Source organism: Bos javanicus, chromosome 7 (genome assembly GCF_032452875.1).
Source record: "Bos javanicus breed banteng chromosome 7, ARS-OSU_banteng_1.0, whole genome shotgun sequence".
Lineage (NCBI taxonomy): Eukaryota > Metazoa > Chordata > Mammalia > Artiodactyla > Bovidae > Bos > Bos javanicus.
In genome coordinates this window covers 13,047,057-13,063,840 of record NC_083874.1, presented here as the reverse complement: position 1 = coordinate 13,063,840, position 16,784 = coordinate 13,047,057, and the positions used below count along the sequence as shown (strand labels likewise).

Below are 16,784 nucleotides of genomic sequence, written 5' to 3'. Positions count from 1 at the left end.
TAAAATTTTTTTTTTTTTTTTTTTGCTGCTCGGGTCTCCTTTGCTGCATGTGGATTTTCTCTAGTTGCAGTGAGCAGGGGCTGCTATCTTTGATAGTCTTTTCCAGTGAGTCAGCTCTTCACATCAGGTGGTCAAAGTATTGAAGCTTCAGCTTCAGCATCAGTCCTGCCAATGAATATTCAGGGTTGATTTCCTATAGGATTGACTGATTTGATCTCCTTGCTGTCCAAGGAACTCTCAAGAGTCTTCTCTAGCACCACAGTTCAAATATATCAATTCTCTGACACTCAACCTTCATGGTGCAATTCTAGAACTGTTGAATGTTTTCTGTTTCTTAATTTCTCACCTCAGTTTTATAGAGCACAACCTGATTTTCCTCTGTGGTCAATATACACAGACTTCCTACTCCCTTTTTAGACTTTTGTTATCACCTTTTCTCAATTTTCACATAATAGATTCAACATACATTTTCTCCACATTGGAGAACTTTGGATTGAATTATGTCCTTTGGCCACCTCATGCAAAGAGTTGACTCATTGGAAAAGACTCTGCTACTGGGAGGGATTGGGGGCAGGAGGAGAAGGGGACGACAGAGGATGAGATGGCTGGATGGCATCACCGACTCGATGGACGTGAGTTTGAGTGAACTCCGGGAGATGGTGATGGACAGGGAGGCCTGGCGTGCTGCGATTCATGGGGTCACAAAGAGTCAGACACGACTGAGCAACTGAACTGAACTGAACTGAACTGAGAGTAAAAAAAAAAAAAAGAAAATCTTTAAGAAATAAACAAACAAGGAAGCTACCAGAAACTAAAAGCTTTTGCATAGGAAAGGAAACAAACAAAAAAGGACTTTAGTTTGATAAATTCCTTCTTTTTTCCCAAATTCATGTTAACTAATTGTCTCACCCCGAGACGCTAAGAGGACACTATGTTTTCCTCTCCACCTCTTTTTAAAAATACATACTGGGACGTCCCTGGTGGTCCAGTGGTTAAGAATCCACCTTCCAATTCATGGGACACAGGCTCAATTCTTGCTGGGAGAGCCAAGATCCCACAGGTAGTAGGGCAACTGGCTCCATGCTCCACAACCAGAGAAAGCCTATAGGCCGCAATGAAGACCCAGTGCGGCCAAAATAAAATAAGTAAGTAAAAAATATATATTCATTTGAGTTGTTTAACATGACAAGTTAAATTACCCTTATTTTTAATTGAAGTATAATTGCATTACAATATTGGTTTCATTTCTGCCATATATCAATGTTATAATTCCATTAGGTATATATATCAAATTGTCCTGTTAATTTCCACTGGCTATGTAAAACAGATAATCAATGGAAATTAACATGATAATTTGATATATAAACCTAATGAAATTACTACTGCAGCCAGAATAATGATCATATCCATCCCTTCACATAATTACAATATTTTGTAATCAGTGTCCTCTTTCTATCCCAACCATTCTCCTAAAAACATTCCCCTCAGTATCACTATAGAAAGAATGCCTAATTCAGGTTTTAATTTGATAGAACCTGACCAAAAAGTCATAATCAAAAAGTTCACACACATTTTAAACATCTCAATATTAGAGAAGAGCAAAGTCAGTTTTCAAGCCTAAATTGAACTGTTTTAGTTATTTTGGAATTTCATCACTGCAGCACTTTGGTGAAGTAAGAGTCAGGCATTTGGTCCAACCTATTATTCTTGTTTGTTGACTCATACTGGAGCCCAAGTACAAGGTAGGTGACACAACTACAAAAGATGTTCCTCAGATAAGTTTCCGCAAGGCTTGCTTCATGTCTCTGTTCCTCAGGCTGTAGATGAAGGGGTTCAACATTGGAGGGACCACCGTGTACATCAATGAGGCTATTGCTGTCTCCTTGGAAGAGTGTGTAAGTGCAGAACTAATGTACACTCCAAAAGCTGTCCCATAAAATAAGGAAACCACAGAGAGATGAGATCCACAGGTGGAAAAGGCTTTATATTTCCCACCAGCTGAGGGCATTCTCAGAATGGAGGAGACAATTTGAGTGTAAGAGAAGATAATGCCAAGGAGAGGAACACCACCCAATATGCTAGTCACTAAATATACCAGGATGTTATTGATGAGGGTATCAGAACATGCCAGCTTGATGACCTGATCCAGTTCACAGAAGAAATGGGGGATTTCCAGCTCTGTGCAGAAGGACAGTCGTAATACCATCAGAGTGTGGAGCAGGGCATCTGCACTGCTAATGACCAGGGAGAGTAGAATCAACAGGCCACAGAGGCGGGGGTTCATGATGACAACGTACCTCAGTGTGTGGCAGATGGCCACATAGCGGTCACAGGCCATCGCTGCCAGGAGAAAGTTTTCCAAGCCTGCAAATAAGAGGACAAAACAAACCTGGGTGAGGCAGCCTATGTAACTGATGGATTTGCTCCGTCTTTCAATGTTCACAAGCATCTTGGGGACTGTGGTGGTGCTGAAACAGAGGTCAGTGAAGGACAGATGGGAGAGGAAGAAGTACATGGGGGTGTGGAGGTGGGAGTCAGAGCCAATGGCCAGCATGATGAGCAGGTTGCCAAGCGCAGTGACCAGATATATGGTCAGGAATAGACCGAAGAGGAGGGGCTGCTCTTCTGGATCTTCTGAGAGACCAAGGAGGAGAAATTCTGCTATATCTGTTTGGTTTTTGGTTTCCATGTTGTGGCTGAGTCTGATGAGAAAAAAAAAAACAAAACGTGAAAACAGAAACAGACTCACAGACCTAGAGAACGAATTTATGATTGCTGGGGGGAAGGGATAGTTAAGGACTTTGGGATGGACAGGTACACACTGCTATATTTAAAATGGATAACCAAGGACCTACTCTATAGCACAAGGAACTCTGCTCAATGCTATGCGGCAGCCTGGATGGGAGGGGAGTGTGGGGGAAAATGGATACATGTGCATGTATGGCTGAGTATCTTCACTGTTCACCTGAAACTATCACAACATTGTTTGTTAATCGGCTATACTCCAATTTAAACTAAAATTTTTTTAAAAAAAGAACAAATACATGTGATAGGACACATAAATGATGTACAAGAACCCATTCTTTTAGAACACTATAACATCTACATTGTAAACTGAACTGAAAATATTTTTCATCTTTTTCTTTACCTTCTGTCCCTCTTTTAGTCTTACTTTCTCAACCTCTTTTCTTTCTGTCCTCTGTACTCCCTCTAAACTAATTTATTCTTTCCCACATTGTACCAACTAATAGAAATAAAATATGGAACAATGTATAGCTTATTCCTTGGGAATCCTCCAAAGCTTCCAACCAGCAAGCAGGGAAAACAAAATCAAGCATAGGGAAGGGGGATGGAGGGATAAATTGGGAGACTGGGACTGACATACACACACTGTTGTTCAGTCGTAAGTCATGTCCAACTCTTTGTGACCCCATGGACCCTCCAGGCTTCTCTGTTCATGAGGTTCTCCAGGCAAGAATACTGGAGTGGGTTGCCATTTCCTTCTCCAGGAATATACACATTATTTTATATAAACTAGTATCTATTTTATAGATAGCTAAATGATATATATTTATACATAAAAATAGATAACTAATAAGGATCTACTGTATAGCACAGGAAACTCTACTCAGTACTCTGTAATGACTATATGGGAAAAGAATCCTAAAAAAAAAGTGGATAGGGACTCCGCTTGATGGTCCAGTGGTGAAGAATCCACCTTCCAATGCATAGGACATGGGTTCAAACCCTTGTTGGGGAACTAAGATCCCATATGCCCTTGGATCATTAAGCCCCCAAGACACAACTACTGAGCCCATGCCCCACAATTACTGAGTCCTCGCGCCCTGGAACCCTCACCACATAACTAAAGCCTGTGTGCTGTAACTAAGGCCTGGTACAGCCAAAAATAAATAAGTAAATAAATATTTTTTAAAAGAATGAATATATGTATAACTAATTTACTTTGCTGTACACCTCCTGAAACTAACACAACATTGTAAATCAGCTATACCCCAATACAATTTTTTTATTTTATTTTGTTTTTAAACTTTACAATATTGTATTAGTTTTGCCAAATATCGAAATGAATCCGCCACAGGTATACCTGTGTTCCCCATCCTGAACCCTCCTCCCTCCTCCCTCCTCCCTCCCCATACCCTCCCTCTGGGTCATCCCAGTGCACCAGCCCCAAGCATCCAGTATCGTGCATCGAACCTGGACTGGCGACTCGTATAGATCAGTCTTGTGGACTCTGTGGGAGAGGGAGAGGGTGGGGAGATTTGGGAGAATGGCATTGAAACATGTATAATATCATGTATGAAACGAGTCCCTAATAAAAATTTTAAAAATAAAATAGTGAAGTGAAAATCACTCAGTCGTGTTCAACTCTTTGGAATCCCTTGGGCTATACAGTCCATGGCATTCTTCAGGCCAGGATACTGGAGTGGGTAGCCTTTCCCTTCTCCAGAAGATCTTCCCAACACAGGGATAGAACCCAGGCCTCCTGCATTGCAGGCAGATTCTTTACCAACTGAGCCACCTGGGAAGCCCAAAAATAAAATAACACACACACACACAAACCATACGCATATTAAACATGGGCTTTAGAGTAGAGTTTTTCAAACTGTTTCTTGCATCAAAATCCACTGGAGCGTCTGTCCAAATCCATATTGCTGGCCCCAGAATATGAAATTCAGAATATGAATTTCAGAAGATTGGGCATGGAACTCAAAATCTGCCTTTCTTTTTTCAAACTGTTTCTTGCATCAAAATCCACTGGAGCGTCTGTCCAAACCCATATTGCTGGCCCCAGAATATGAAATTCAGAATATGAATTTCAGAAGATTGGGCATGGGACTCAAAATCTGCCTTTCTAACAAATTTCTAAATGTTGTTGTTGCTGGATTAGGTTTTACTTTGAAGACCAGTCTTCTGGAGCCCAGATCAATGCGGGACTAGAAAATCAACTCGTTCACGTGCTCGTGCAGACCCAGCACATTTAATGGGGAAAATGATGGCCTGACTGATCTGTGTTCTCTCAGTGCTCTGGGAATTCATGTCCAAAACTCAGTTCAACCACTCCCTTTTCAATGGTCATCAAATTCTATCCTTTCTTCTCCCTTTCCATTTATGCCTCATTGAATTCTTATCACAAAACTGTGCTATAAGCATTGTAGTTAATAATGGCATTAACAGGTATCACTGAAATAAATGTATTATTAACTGCTCACACTACCACCAGCACAGTGTTCTAGTGTGAGGCATATTTTTCAGCACTTTTCTCATTCTCACGAATTCTTTCTGCAACTGTTTGATAAAGAGCTTATATTAAAAAATTTAAAGCACTCTTACAACTGAATAATAAAGACAAGTAACTCAAATTTTTAAAATGGACAATATTCTTAATAGATGTTTCTCAAAAAAAGATACATGAATGGTCAAAAAATTACATAAAATGTGCTGAATATCAGTCATTAGGAAAATGCAAATGAAGCTTCAGTGAGATGCCACTACGACACCCATTAGATAGACTCTAATAATATTAATTATTATTATTATAATAAAGCAGACACTACTAAGTGGAGAAACTGAAGTTGCTGAGAATACAAAATAGTACAGCCACAAAAAATTTCTTAAAAATTTAAGAACAAATACTATATGACTTAGCAGTCTCATGCCTAAGCATTTACCCAAGAGAAATGCAAACATGTGTTCACATAGACATTTACATATACGAATGCTCATAACATCATTCACCGTAGTGAAAAGTAGAAGGAATCCAAATGCCCATTAACCGAAGAATGGAGGGGGAAAAAAGTATTTCCATACAATGGAATATCATTAACAATGGAATACCATGAAGCAGTTAAAGGGGACAAATTGCTGATACATGTTATGAATGAACAGGAACCTTTCATGCTAAGTGAAAGAAGATAGAGACAAAAAACTACATATTATGTGATTCCATCTATATGAAATGTCCCCATAAGACAAGTTTATAGAGACAGAAAGCAGAAAAGTATTGGTCAAACTGTAAGGGTGGGAGTGAACATTAAATGTGAAAGGCAATGAGGGAGCTTTTTCCAAGTGATGGAAATGTTCTAAAACCGGATTATGCTGATAATCGCACAACTCTATAAATTTACTGAAATCATGGACTCATACGCTTACAGTGGGTGATGTACTATAACTATACTTCAGTACAGTTGGTAAGGGGGCTTCCCAGGTGACACTAGTAGCAAAGAATCCACCTGCCAGTGCAAGAGATGCAAGAGACGTGGGTTCGATCCCTAAGTCGGAAAGATCCCTTAGAATAGGAAATGGCAACCCGCTCCAGTATTCTTGCCTCAAAAGTTCCATGGACAGAGGAGCCTCGAGGGCTACAGCCCATAGGGTCACAAAGAGTCTGACGTGACTGAGCAACTAAGCACAAAATTGGTAAACATGAAAAAAAAAATGATACGAATCAATACCAAATCTTGGCAAGGAGGTACTATGGCAAATCTCGTACATTGTCAATATGTCGTTCTAACTAATTTTATTCTCTGTTGACCTATGAATCAGGTTCTTCTAACATCCTCCTGTTTATCTATGGCCCCATGGAAAGATAAAGGTAAAGTGAGATGACGGTATGAGGTATGGATGCAAAATACTTGGCACTCCAGCAAGAGCTGGTGAAGTGATTCGCACTCAGGTTTCCAGACTCTAGAATTGAACTCCTGCCACTGGGTGATGCAAGCATCGGGGAGTACAGATTTATGTATCAGGAAGGGTTGACCAAATTCCATCACTTGCCTTTGAAAACTTCCACCTAATAAATCCTTACCCTGATTTTAAAACTCTTCTAACATCTGACCACAAGGGTGGTATCCAGATGTGACAGCAACAGGAAAGAGTCCACACTCAGAACCTGAGATCAAGATTAGAATATGATACTTGAGGACTTTGGGAGTCCAGTGGTTAAGAATCCACCTGCCAATGCAGGGGACTTGGGTACGATCCCTGGTCTGGGAAGATCCCACATGCTGCAGAGCAACGAAGCCCGTGCACCACAACTACAGAGCCCATGCTCTAGAATCTGTGCCCTGCAACAGGAGAAGCCAACAACAATGAGAAGCCTGTGCACAGCAACAGAGAGTAGCCCCTACTTGCTGCGACTAGAGAAAGGCTGTGTGCAGCAGTGAAGACTCAGTGTACCCAAAAATAAATAAATATTCTTTAAAAAAAAGAATATGCTACTTGAAAACATAAGCTATTATGTGAATGAGACTCTCTTTTCTCCCAAGAGTATTTAACATATAATATGATGAGATTACTTATATATTCCAAAAAAGAAGAATTGCAGGAAATAGAAAGTGCATGGCATTTTTTAAATGAAGGCAAAATTAACTAAAAAGCAACAATCTGTTGGCGTGTTAAAGCACAGTCCTGGAGTGAGGAAGATAAAATCTCCCAACACAAGTGTCCAGTCTGCTTGACAGAAGAATTGCTACAACAACAGTAGGAAGAGGGAGACAATTGTCAATCAGTCTTAAAATAGAAAGAGCAAAGTGAGAATCCTACATTCAGATACCTGGAAACTTTGATAACTGTGGAACTTAACATATCAGTAAAATGGCTTATTATACTCTGCATGCATGAGTGCTAAGTCACTTCAGTGGTGTCTGACTCTGCGACCCCATGAACTGTAGCGCACCAGGCTCTTCTGTCCTTGGGATTCTCCAGACAAGAATACTGGAGTGGGTGGGTTGCCATGCTCTTCTCCAGGGGATCTTCCTGACTCAGGGATCGAACCTGCATCTCTTAATGTCTCCTGTATTGGCAGGTGGGTTCTTTACCATTAGCGCCACCTGGGAAGCCCCAGTATACCCAGAGAAAACCATTATTTAAAAAAAGACACATGTGCCCCAATGTTTAATGCAGCACTATTTACAATAGCCAGGACATGGAAGCAACCTATATGTCCATCAATAGATGAATGGATAAAGAAGTTGTAGTACATATGCACAATGAAATATTATTCAGCCATAAAAAGGAATGAATTTGAGTCAGTTACTGTGAGGTGGATGAACTTAGACCTTGTTATACAGAGTGAAGTAAGTCAGAAAGAGAAAAACAAATGTTGTATATTAATGCACATGTATGGAATCTAGAAAAATGGTATACACGAACCTATTTGAAGGACAGGAATAGAAATGCAGATGTAGAGAAAGGACATGTGGACACAGTGGGGGAAGGGGAAGGCGGGAAGAATTGGGAGAGTAGCGCTGGCATTCATACACTACAATGTGTTTCATACACTACAATGTGTAAAGTAACTGGCTAGTGGGATCCGGCTGTGTAGCACAGGGAGCTCAGCTCGGTGCTCTGTAATAACCTAGAAGGATGCTATAGGATGGGTGTGGTGGGAGAGGGTCGAGAAGGAGGGGATTTATGTATGCATATAGCTGCTTAGATGGTAAAGAATTTGCCTGCAATGCAGGAGACCCTGGTTCAATCCCTGGGTTGGGAAGATCCCCTGGAGATCTTAAACTAACAAGTTTAAGAGATGTCCGTTATCTCCATTAATGGACAATTACTTGTAAATCTCTTTCTCCTTTTCTTTTTTGTTTTTCCTTCCATTGTAGCCCAGCCAGTGAGATCTGTCCCTGCGTTCATTTCCTTCTTTTTATGGTAGACTATGGGGCTTCCCTGGTGGTTCAGATGGGGTTGAAAAGAGTCAGACAGGACAGAGTGACTAACACTTTCACTTTCATGGAAATAATTGGGCATCCTGGTGGCTCAGACAGTAAAGAATCTGCCTGCAATGTGGGAGAACCGGGTTTGATCCCTGGATCGGGAAGATCCCCTGGAGTAGGAAATGGCAAGCTACTCCATTATTCTTGCCTGGAACATTCCATGGACAGAGGAGCCTGGCCGGTTAAAGCCCACATGGTCACAAAGAGTCAGACACGACTGAGCATACACACGGAAATAATCAAACTCAGCAATATGATTGGTTCCATATTGCTTTTGTTGGGGGCACATCTGTCTCTGTTGTATAAAAACTGACAATATTAGGAAAAGAAATGTGGAAAATTAGTATGGCACTTCAGAACATCTTTCTTCTATGACTGTAAGTGCCCCATCTATGTCTAGGTCAGGAAGCCTTGCCCACTTGCTCCCAAAACAATCCTTTATATATCAGGATCAACTCAAGAGCATTCCAACTTTCTGTGTTATGGTGAGTTCCTAAGAATATAACCATTGGTTCACCTGAAACATGCAAGAGGTATTTGACTGTGTCCTGGGTGCATCAATGATTATGTCAAATATTCTGGTGAACCAATGTTTTAGAAAAAGTTTATGACAGGAATAGCTCCATTGTTGTAACTAAACTCACTCTGAGTTTAATTGTTGTGTTTAGTCACTAAGTTGTGTCCAACTCTGTGATTTTGGCCTTCCAGGTTCCTCTGTCCATGGGATTTCCCAGGCAAAACACTGGAGTAGGTTGCCATTTCCTTCTACAAGGGATTTTCCTGACCCAGGGATTGAACCCATGTCTCCTGAACTGGCCAGCAGATTCTTTACCGCTGAGCCACCTGGAAAACCTCGAATAGCTCATCAGGATACTGATATTTGGAACTGATTGGCCCTCGGTAAACTCTGCTTCAACAATGACAAAATATGTGCTCTTAACATTAAATTATAAAAGCTAGCAACTGTAACTGGAGAAGGCAATGGCACCCCACTCCAGTACTCTTGCCTGGAAAATCCCATGGACGGAGGAGCCTGGTAGGCTGCAGTCCATGGGGTCACTAAGAGTCGGACACGACTGAGTGACTTCACTTTGATTTTTAATTTTATGCATTGGAGAAGGAAATGACAACCCACTCCAGTATTCTTGCCTGGGGAATCCCAGGGACTGGGGAGCCTGGTGGGCTGCCGTCTATGGGGTCGCACAGAGTCGGACATGACTGAAGCGACTTAGCAGCAGCAGCAGAAGCAGCAGCAACTGTAACAGCATCACTAAAGATTTTGACTCAGTTGCTCCTGAGTTTAATTATGTCTCCAGCACTTGCTCTGTAAACGAGGAAATTTTTTCAACTGTGGGAGAAGCCCCAATCCCATTTGGACAATAAGAACCATCATGAAACCTTACGGGAATGCAGGAAGGATGAGCAGACAAAAGTCACAAGTACAGTGTTTTATATACAAGACACTCTTAATATTACTTATTGTGATTTGTTTCTGCAATGGACACAAGTGGCACCACCAGGCATGGTTTATTATAGAAGAAAAGTAATTGGAAGAGTAAGACAAAGGAAGAGAGGAGAAAGGAAGAATATCTTTAGCATGATAACTGTAATTTTCAGGGAAAAACGGATATGCTGAAACTCCTGTTGGGAATCTTGCTTAGATAGAGAAACAGGAATTCTCCAGGCAAAAATCCTGGAGTAGGTTGCCATTTCCTACTCCAGGGAATCTTCTTGACCAAGGGATCAAACCTACATCTCCAAATTGCAGGCAGACCCTTTACCATCTGAGCCACCAGGGAAACCCCGGAGAAAAAGGAGTGCATAATTCAAATGACATCAGTGATTAATGCTCCTTTCTCATGGACACATGATAAAACATGTCACAATTAAAGTGAATAAGTTAGACTTCGATATATCAACCCAAATAAAAACTTCAGAGAAAGAATTTGCCCCTAAAGACATCTATACCACAATACAATTTAAATGCTTTAAAATAACAAAATATTAAAAGTTCAATTCTTATTATGAAACATTGCAAGCATAAAAAAGTACAGATAACAAAGTCCACCCGCTAAGGACCACTAAGTTAAAATATATTGCCATAATTTGAGGTAGATATTTTAAAGAATTTTTTTTTCATATCCTCAATTATTTTTCATTCCCAAAGGGAATCATGATAATGAACTTGGTGTTCACTATTCTCCTCTGATTTTAATATGATGACTAAGTACTCATAAATTATATTCTTGTTCTGCATTTACTCTTTACACATTGTACATGGAATTTCGCATTTTAAAATAGTGTTTAGGAGCCTATTATACAGAGTGAAGTAAGCCAGAAGGAAAAACAGAAATACAGTATACTAACGCATATATATGGAATTTAGAAAGATGGTAACAATAACCTGGTGTACGAGACAGCAAAAGAGACACTGATGTATAGAACAGTCTTATGGACTCTGTGGGAGAGGGAGAGGGTGGGAAGATTTGGGAGAGTGACATTGAAACATGTAGAATATCATGTAAGAAACGAGTTGCCAGTCCAGGTTCAATGCGCGATACTGGATGCTTGGGGCTGGTGCACTGGGACGACCCAGAGGGATGGTGTGGGGAGGGAGGAGGGAGGAGGGTTCAGGATGGGGAACACATGTATGCCTGTGGCGGATTCATTTTGATATTTGGCAAAACTAATACAATTATGTAAAGTTTAAAAATAAAATAAAATTTTAAAAAAAATTTTTTTAAAAATTAAAAAAAAAACTTTAATAAAAAAAATAATAAAATAAAATAGTGTTTAATGTCTTGGTACAGCTTTTTCTGGTTCATTAACTATCTTACCTTGCTTCTATGTCTTATTACATCACTATTTAAATTATCCTTTTTCCTATAGTGGGGCACTATCATTATTGCCTTTTACACCCAAACACACACACGAAATGTGTAAAACAATTTTAAATAACACATGGAGAACAACCAAATTCAAGATTGTGGTTGCCTCTGGGGATGAAAGTGAACGTGGCGGATTCAATTTGATATTTGGCAAAACTAATAAAATTATGTAAAGTTTAAAAATAAAATAAAATTTTTAAAAAAAGATAGATTCTATTTATTCACATTTTTGTTAATTTAATAAAAGAACTCTGGGGTTTCTCTGGTGGCTCAGTGGTAAAGAATCTTCCTGCCAATGCAGCAGGCAGGAGACACGGGTTCAATCACTGGTCCAGGAAGATGCCACATGCCAAGGAGCAACCAAGCCTGTGCGCCACAACTATCGAGCCTGTGCTCTAGAGCCAGGAACCAGAAGTGTTAAAGCCTGTGCACCCTGAAGCCCATTCTCTATAAGAGAAGCCACTGCAATAAGAAGTCCAAGCCCCACAACTAGACAATAGCCCCTGCTTCTGCAACCAGAGAAAAGCCCAAGAAGCAACAAAGACCCAGCACAGCCAAAAATAAAATAGATAAATAAAAGAGCTCTGATGACAAAACAAAAATTTTACTAATCCTGGAAGCATGGATAGATGCTTATGTATTCTATGGCGCTCTGCACTTTAAGATATTTCATACATTGCTAAAGAGAAACCAGTAGACTGGGATCTGCTTCATTGTCCACCTCTTCTTTCTTAGATTATTCATAATCATGAAATATTTTCAATACTAACTTTTCTTCTATAAAGTGGTATCATGAGCCAGCAATGGGAAGGAAAGCAGAAGCTGGGTGCACCCCTCTGCCCCTTGACAAAGTAATAAAGGGCATGTAAGAGAAGTTTAGAACATTCTTCAGGTTGAGCAAGCAGATTAATCTTGAGGATGGAAAAAGTCCCTGGACTTTGGGATCAGAGTAGATCAGCAGAATGAGAGACAGTCACACATAAGTGCAAAGGTACAAGGAAATAGACCAGGGAGATTGATGGGCCATTAGCAGCCCCTCCCAGGTAACCCAGCTCTGCTCATCTTCTTCAGGAACTCACCTCATAGCTGCCCCCAGATCGACTGCTAAACAAATGCCCGTCCCTATTTGCAGAACATGAAATAGAGGACTCCAAAGCGCATGGTGCCAACACTAAGTGATGACATTCAGTTCTTCCCTGGATGTGAAGGAGGAAAAATGGAAGCTCTGGGTCCATTCAAGTAGCACAGAAAGACAGTGAAGCACCGGGCTCCTGGGCAAAAATGATGGTCCTTGTGACTAGCGTCAGGTGTGTTTCACATGACCTGGGAGGGCTTTTGAGTGGGGTGGTCAAAGGCAGACTTATTTGCAGTCTCTCTGTCTCTTGGGGGTTCAATATCCAAAGCTCCTCATTAGTCAAATTCTTTTACTCTTATGTGATCACAGGGCAGTTCAGATTCTTGAGGAGCAAGGCTCAGAAGTGAAAAACTTTTTGCTGTGAATAATTCTTTACACTGACCTTCTCCCTGAACATTTCTTGGCTCACATTAATTTCAAGTACCCTACCTCAACATATTTTTTATTGTTATTGTATTATAGTTCTTTTTTTTTTAATCTATATTTAAAGGCATTGCTTTACCCCTCTCCTAATTGATACTACATTTAAGCTCAAAAATGTAGTTTCCATATACGGGTAGATATATATTACCTGTATATGTACATGCGGTACTATGGTGAATGTACCCTACAAATGCACACACTAAGGGCTAATTTTATGTATGGCCTATTTAACATTGGTTCTGTTTGTGTATATACTATTAAGGAAATAGTAAAGGTCAGTTTTCATTCCAATCACAAAGAAAGGAAATACCAAAGACTGTTCAAACTACCGCACAATTGCATTCATCTCACACACTAGTAAAGTAATGCTCAAAATTCTCCAAGCCAGGTTTCAACAGTACATGAACCGTGAACTTCCAGGTGTTCAAGCTGGTTTTAGAAAAGGCAAAGGATCCAAAGAGCAAATTGCCAACATCTGTTGGATCATCGAAATAGCAAGAGAGTTCCAGAAAAACATCTATTTCTGCTTTATTGACTATGCCAAAGCCTTTGACTATGTGGATCACAACAAACTGGAAAATTCTGAAAGAGATGGGAATACCAGACCACCTGACCTGCCTCTTGAGAAACCTGTATGCAGGTCAGGAAGCAACAGTTAGAACTGGGCATGGAACAACAGGCTGATTCCAAATAGGAAAAGGAGTATGTCAAGGCTGTATATTGTCACCCTGCTTATTTAACTTCTATGCAGAGTACATCTTGAGAAACACTGGGCTGATTGAAGCACAAGCTGGAATCAAGATTGCCAGAAGAAATATCAATAACCTCAGATATGCAGATGACACCACCCTTATGGCAGAAAGTGAAGAGGAACTAAAGAGCCTCTTGATGAAAGTGAAAGAAGAGAGTGAAAAAGTTGGCTTAAAACTCAACATTCAGAAAATTAAGATTATAGCATCTGGTCCCATCACTTCATGGCAAATAGATAGGGAACCAGTGGAAACAGTGGCAGACTTTATTTTGGGGGGCTCCAAAATCACTGCAGATGGTGACTGCAGCCATAAAATTAAAAGATGCTTGCTCCTCAAAAGAAATGCTATGACCAATCTAGACAGCATATTAAAAAGCAAGATACATTACTTTGCCAACAAAGTCTGTCTAGTCAAAGCTATGGTTTTTCCAGTAGTCATGTATGGATGTGAGAGTTAGCCTATAAAGAAAGCTGAACGTTGAAGAATTGATATTTTTGAACTGTGGTATTGGAGAAGACTCTTGAGAGTCCCTTGGACTCCAAGAAGATCCAACCAGTCCATCTAAAGGAAGTAAGTCCTGACTATTTATTGGAGGGACTAATGCTGAAGCTGAAACTCCAGTACTTTGGCCACTTGATTCAAAGAACTAACTCATTGGAAAAGACCCTGATGCTGGAAAAGATTGAAGGTGGGAGGAGACGGGGACAACAGAGGATGAGATGGTTGGATGGCATCACCGACTCAATGGATATGAGTTTGAGTAAGCTCCAGGAGTTGGTGATGGACAGGGAAGCCTAGTGTGCTGCAGTACATGGGGTCTCAAAGAGTCAGACACAACTGAGCAACTGAACTGACTGAATACACTTGGAATAAAATTATTTAATCTGCCAGAATAATTGTCCTAGCATTCAGGTAACTTTCCCTTTTCAATACTTCCAGAAGAATCATACCCATGGAACCAGACAACCAAACCAACTCCTCTGAGTTTATCCTCCTGGGACTTTCAGAAAAGCCAGAACAGGAGACTCTCCTCTTTGCTCTGTTTCTCTGCATGTATGTGGTCACTGTAGTGGGGAACCTGTTGATCATCCTGGCCATCAGCACAGACTTCCACCTCCACACCCCCATGTATTTCTTCTTGGCCAATCTCTCCTTGGTTGATTTCTGCCTGGCCACTGACACTGTCCCCAAGATGCTGGTGAGCATCCAAATCAAGAGCAAGTCCATCTCTTATTCCTGCTGCCTGACACAAATGTACTTCTTTCATTTCTTTGGCATCATGGACAGTGTCTTAATAGCCGTGATGGCTTATGATAGGTTCATGGCTATATGTCACCCCTTACACTATACCAGTATCATGAGCCCACGCCTCTGTGGCCTGCTGGTTGGAGGCCCGTGGGTATTTTCTGGCTTCATCTCCCTCACCCACATCCTCCTGATGGCCCGTCTGGTTTTCTGTGGCAATACTGGGTTGCCTCACTACTTCTGTGACCTCACCCTGCTCTTCAGACTTTCGTGCACTGACACCTCTGTGAACAAGATTTTTGTGCTCATTGTGATAGGGATGGTCATAGCCATGCCTTTCATTTGCATTCTGGCTGCCTACGTTCAAATTATTGTGGCTATCATGAAGTTGCCCTCTGCAGAAGGCAGGAGGAAAACCTTTTCCACCTGTAGCTCCCACCTCTCTGTGGTTGCCCTCCTTTATATGACTACCTTTGGGGTCTGTGTCCTTCATATGTCTACACAGCCATGAAGGAGAAAGCCTCTGGTGTGATGTACACTGCCGTCACCCCCATGCTGAAGCCCTTTATCTACAACTTGAGGAACAGAGACCTAAAGAGGGCCTTAAGGAATCTCACGAGAAAAAAAAATTGTCTCATCTTCATGACCACAAGGTCATCTGGGAGCTTCCTAGGGGCAGGACCTCAAAATCTAGGGTCCTGGACAAGTGTATGGAATTACAAGAGTTGGAAGTGCAGCCATTCTGAATTTTGAATTGCAGAAGTTTAAAAGGGAACATCAGGAGGGTCCTATAACTATTTTCTCAAGTGTGTGTGTGTGTGTGTGAGTGCACGTGCACGCACTCAGTGGCATCTGACTCTTTGTGACAACATGGACTGTAGCCCACCAGGCTCCTCCTTCTGTGGGATTTTTCTGTCAAGAATATTGGAGTGGGTTGCCATTTCCTTCTCCAGGGGATCTTCCCTACCCAGGGATCAAACCTGCATCTCCTGCATCTCCTGCATTGCAGGCAGATTCTTAACCACTGAGCCACCAGGGAAGCCCATTTTCTCCAATACTGAAACCAAAAAGGGTGTTTTTTAGGTAAACCTCATGCTATCACCCAGAAGATCAGCGTAGCCCTACCAGCTTGGGTTTACCCTGGTTTTGAAACCATTGAACACTCAACAAATATTTATTAAGTACATATTCTGGGCTGGATGTAAATGCTGCTCATGGAAATATGAGCAGGAGAGATAAGATCCCAATAGTCTGGAGTTTACAGCTGAGTGTGGGAGAGGATATTGTACACTTAGTTGTAGTAGAATGGAATATAAACATGAGAGGAAGGATAGAATCCAATAGGAACATACAACAGAGTCTGAGGGAGATTTAGGGGAAGTCTTCCAGGAGAGGTGATCCAAAAACCCAAAGGATGAGAATATGTTGATCAGGCAAAATGAGGAGAAAGAACGTCTCAGAAAGACAAAACAACTTGTGGAAAGGTAAGAAAGCAAGAGAAAGAGTGAAGCATGCATTTGTGAAGTTAAAAGTCCAGTTACGCTGAATGATGTGGGAGGTGCCAGGTACTGAGGGCTTTAGGATCAACCTAAAGAACCAGTCC

The 16,784-nt window shown here is 41.0% G+C and overlaps 1 protein-coding gene and 1 pseudogene across 1 annotated transcript; one reads left to right on the top strand and one right to left on the bottom strand.

Moving 5' to 3' along the window:
• Positions 1 to 1,771: 1,771 nt before the first annotated feature.
• LOC133251962 (olfactory receptor 7G3-like) lies at positions 1,772 to 2,689 on the bottom strand. The gene has a single exon (XM_061424731.1). The coding sequence runs from the start codon at positions 2,687 to 2,689 to the stop codon at positions 1,772 to 1,774; it is 918 nt and encodes a 305-aa protein (XP_061280715.1).
• Positions 2,690 to 14,539: 11,850 nt separating this feature from the next.
• LOC133251879 (olfactory receptor 1M1-like) lies at positions 14,540 to 15,934 on the top strand (annotated as a pseudogene).
• The last annotated feature ends 850 nt before the right edge of the window (positions 15,935 to 16,784 follow it).